This window comes from Pyxicephalus adspersus, chromosome 8, assembly GCF_032062135.1.
Source record: "Pyxicephalus adspersus chromosome 8, UCB_Pads_2.0, whole genome shotgun sequence".
In the NCBI taxonomy this organism is placed as follows: domain Eukaryota; kingdom Metazoa; phylum Chordata; class Amphibia; order Anura; family Pyxicephalidae; genus Pyxicephalus; species Pyxicephalus adspersus.
In genome coordinates this window covers 30326231-30327624 of record NC_092865.1, presented here as the reverse complement: position 1 = coordinate 30327624, position 1394 = coordinate 30326231, and the positions used below count along the sequence as shown (strand labels likewise).

Sequence of the window (1394 nt, the reverse complement as noted above, 5' to 3'; positions counted from 1 at the left end):
GGGATTTCGGTCAGGTCTGGCACACAGGCGCTGCGCATTGTTGGCCCTGGGCGTCCTCGCTCACACTGTAGACTATAGGGCGATACAGAGCTGCAAAGAAGTGGGGCAGATAACAGAGGCAGCTGTGGAACCAGGGACAAACTTTTAACCCTTGCAGTGCCAAGGCAGGATTGTTTTATAGGAGTTTGGTAATAAAACATGGCGGGTATGGAAGCTCACAGGTTACATGGACGTGTGTCTGCCCCCTATGAGCACAGAGCAGACCGCACCTCCCCCCTAAACATTACACAGAACTACAAGTCTCAGCAGGCCCGGCGTACCCCAGCTGCAATGAGCTCCTCCGTGTAATTGGGAGTGCGGTGAGGGCACCCATGAGAGGACTCCTCACACACCATAGGAACAAAGCCCGCACGGCACATCCTGTTCACACAGACTGCGGACACCACCGGCAATCCCAGGACCTGGAAATATTCACACTAATTCAGCGGACACAAGAGCTGAGCCACTCACCGACTCGTCGACGCCATTTTTACGGCGTCCGTCAACCCCAGCACAGTAATCCAGCAGACACCGCGCTCCTCCTTTTATAGACCTCGATCACGTGGCTTCTTTTTTTATAGAAGCTAATCACGTGGTTGGAAAAGGGCGCAACATAAAGAACGCGGCACGCCCCGTTGTAAATCACTGCGCATGCGCAGAACACACATCCTCCACTAGAGCACTACGCATGCGTGCTGTCGCTGATTTGCTGTGGAATGTGTTGCTAGTCCCTGCATAACTTCATATGTAGTTTATAGTGAGAGAAAGAGAATAAAAGAGGATATAATATCAAAGCTAAGGTTTAACATTTAGTAGAGAAATTGAAGCCTAAGTAGTGTTTGTAACTAGTGAAAAAAAATATAATATTGTATTAGAGGAAGTAAACTCAAACCTCACCCAAAACAAAAAAAATCACCTACCTTTAATCCCGCAGAGCAGTTGATCGGTCCGGAGGTCTCTTCTATCGGATCCCGTGATGTCCTGGCATCCGTCTTCGGGTTGGTTCTTCTTCCTACTTCACCCAAAAGATGTGCGAGATCGGGTGACGTAGGATGAGAAAAAAATTGCTGAAACTGCGTATGCGTGAGATCTGCAATATTTTTCCCTTTTGGCGAAAGGCCACCTTCTGCACATGCCCGAACACCTCGAGCAGCCAAGAGCCTCCCAGGATGCGTGACATAGGTATCCAGGGAGGCTTTGTGCTCCCATTCATCTGAGAATTAGGGGGCAGTGCTGCATTCATCCAGAATTAGGGGGCAGTGCTGCATTCATCCAGAATTAGGGGGCAGTGCTGCATTCATCCAGAATTAGGGGGCAGTGCTGCATTCATTGGAGAATTAGGGGGCAGTGCTGCA

General features: G+C 49.8%; 1 protein-coding gene across 2 annotated transcripts in view; it reads right to left on the bottom strand.

Annotated features, from left to right (window-relative positions):
• The window catches only part of GTF2B (general transcription factor IIB), a 17148-nt gene extending 16532 nt beyond the window's left edge, over positions 1–616 (bottom strand). The window contains exon 1 of one of the 2 annotated variants that reach the window (XM_072419914.1): positions 511–616. In XM_072419914.1, coding sequence (XP_072276015.1) covers positions 511–527 — 17 coding nt within the window. In that variant the 5' untranslated portion in view covers positions 528–616. Of the gene's footprint in view, positions 1–320; positions 389–510 lie in introns of those variants that run through there. The other variant, XM_072419913.1, reaches the window with a different exon arrangement.
• Between the last annotated feature and the right edge of the window lie 778 nt (positions 617–1394).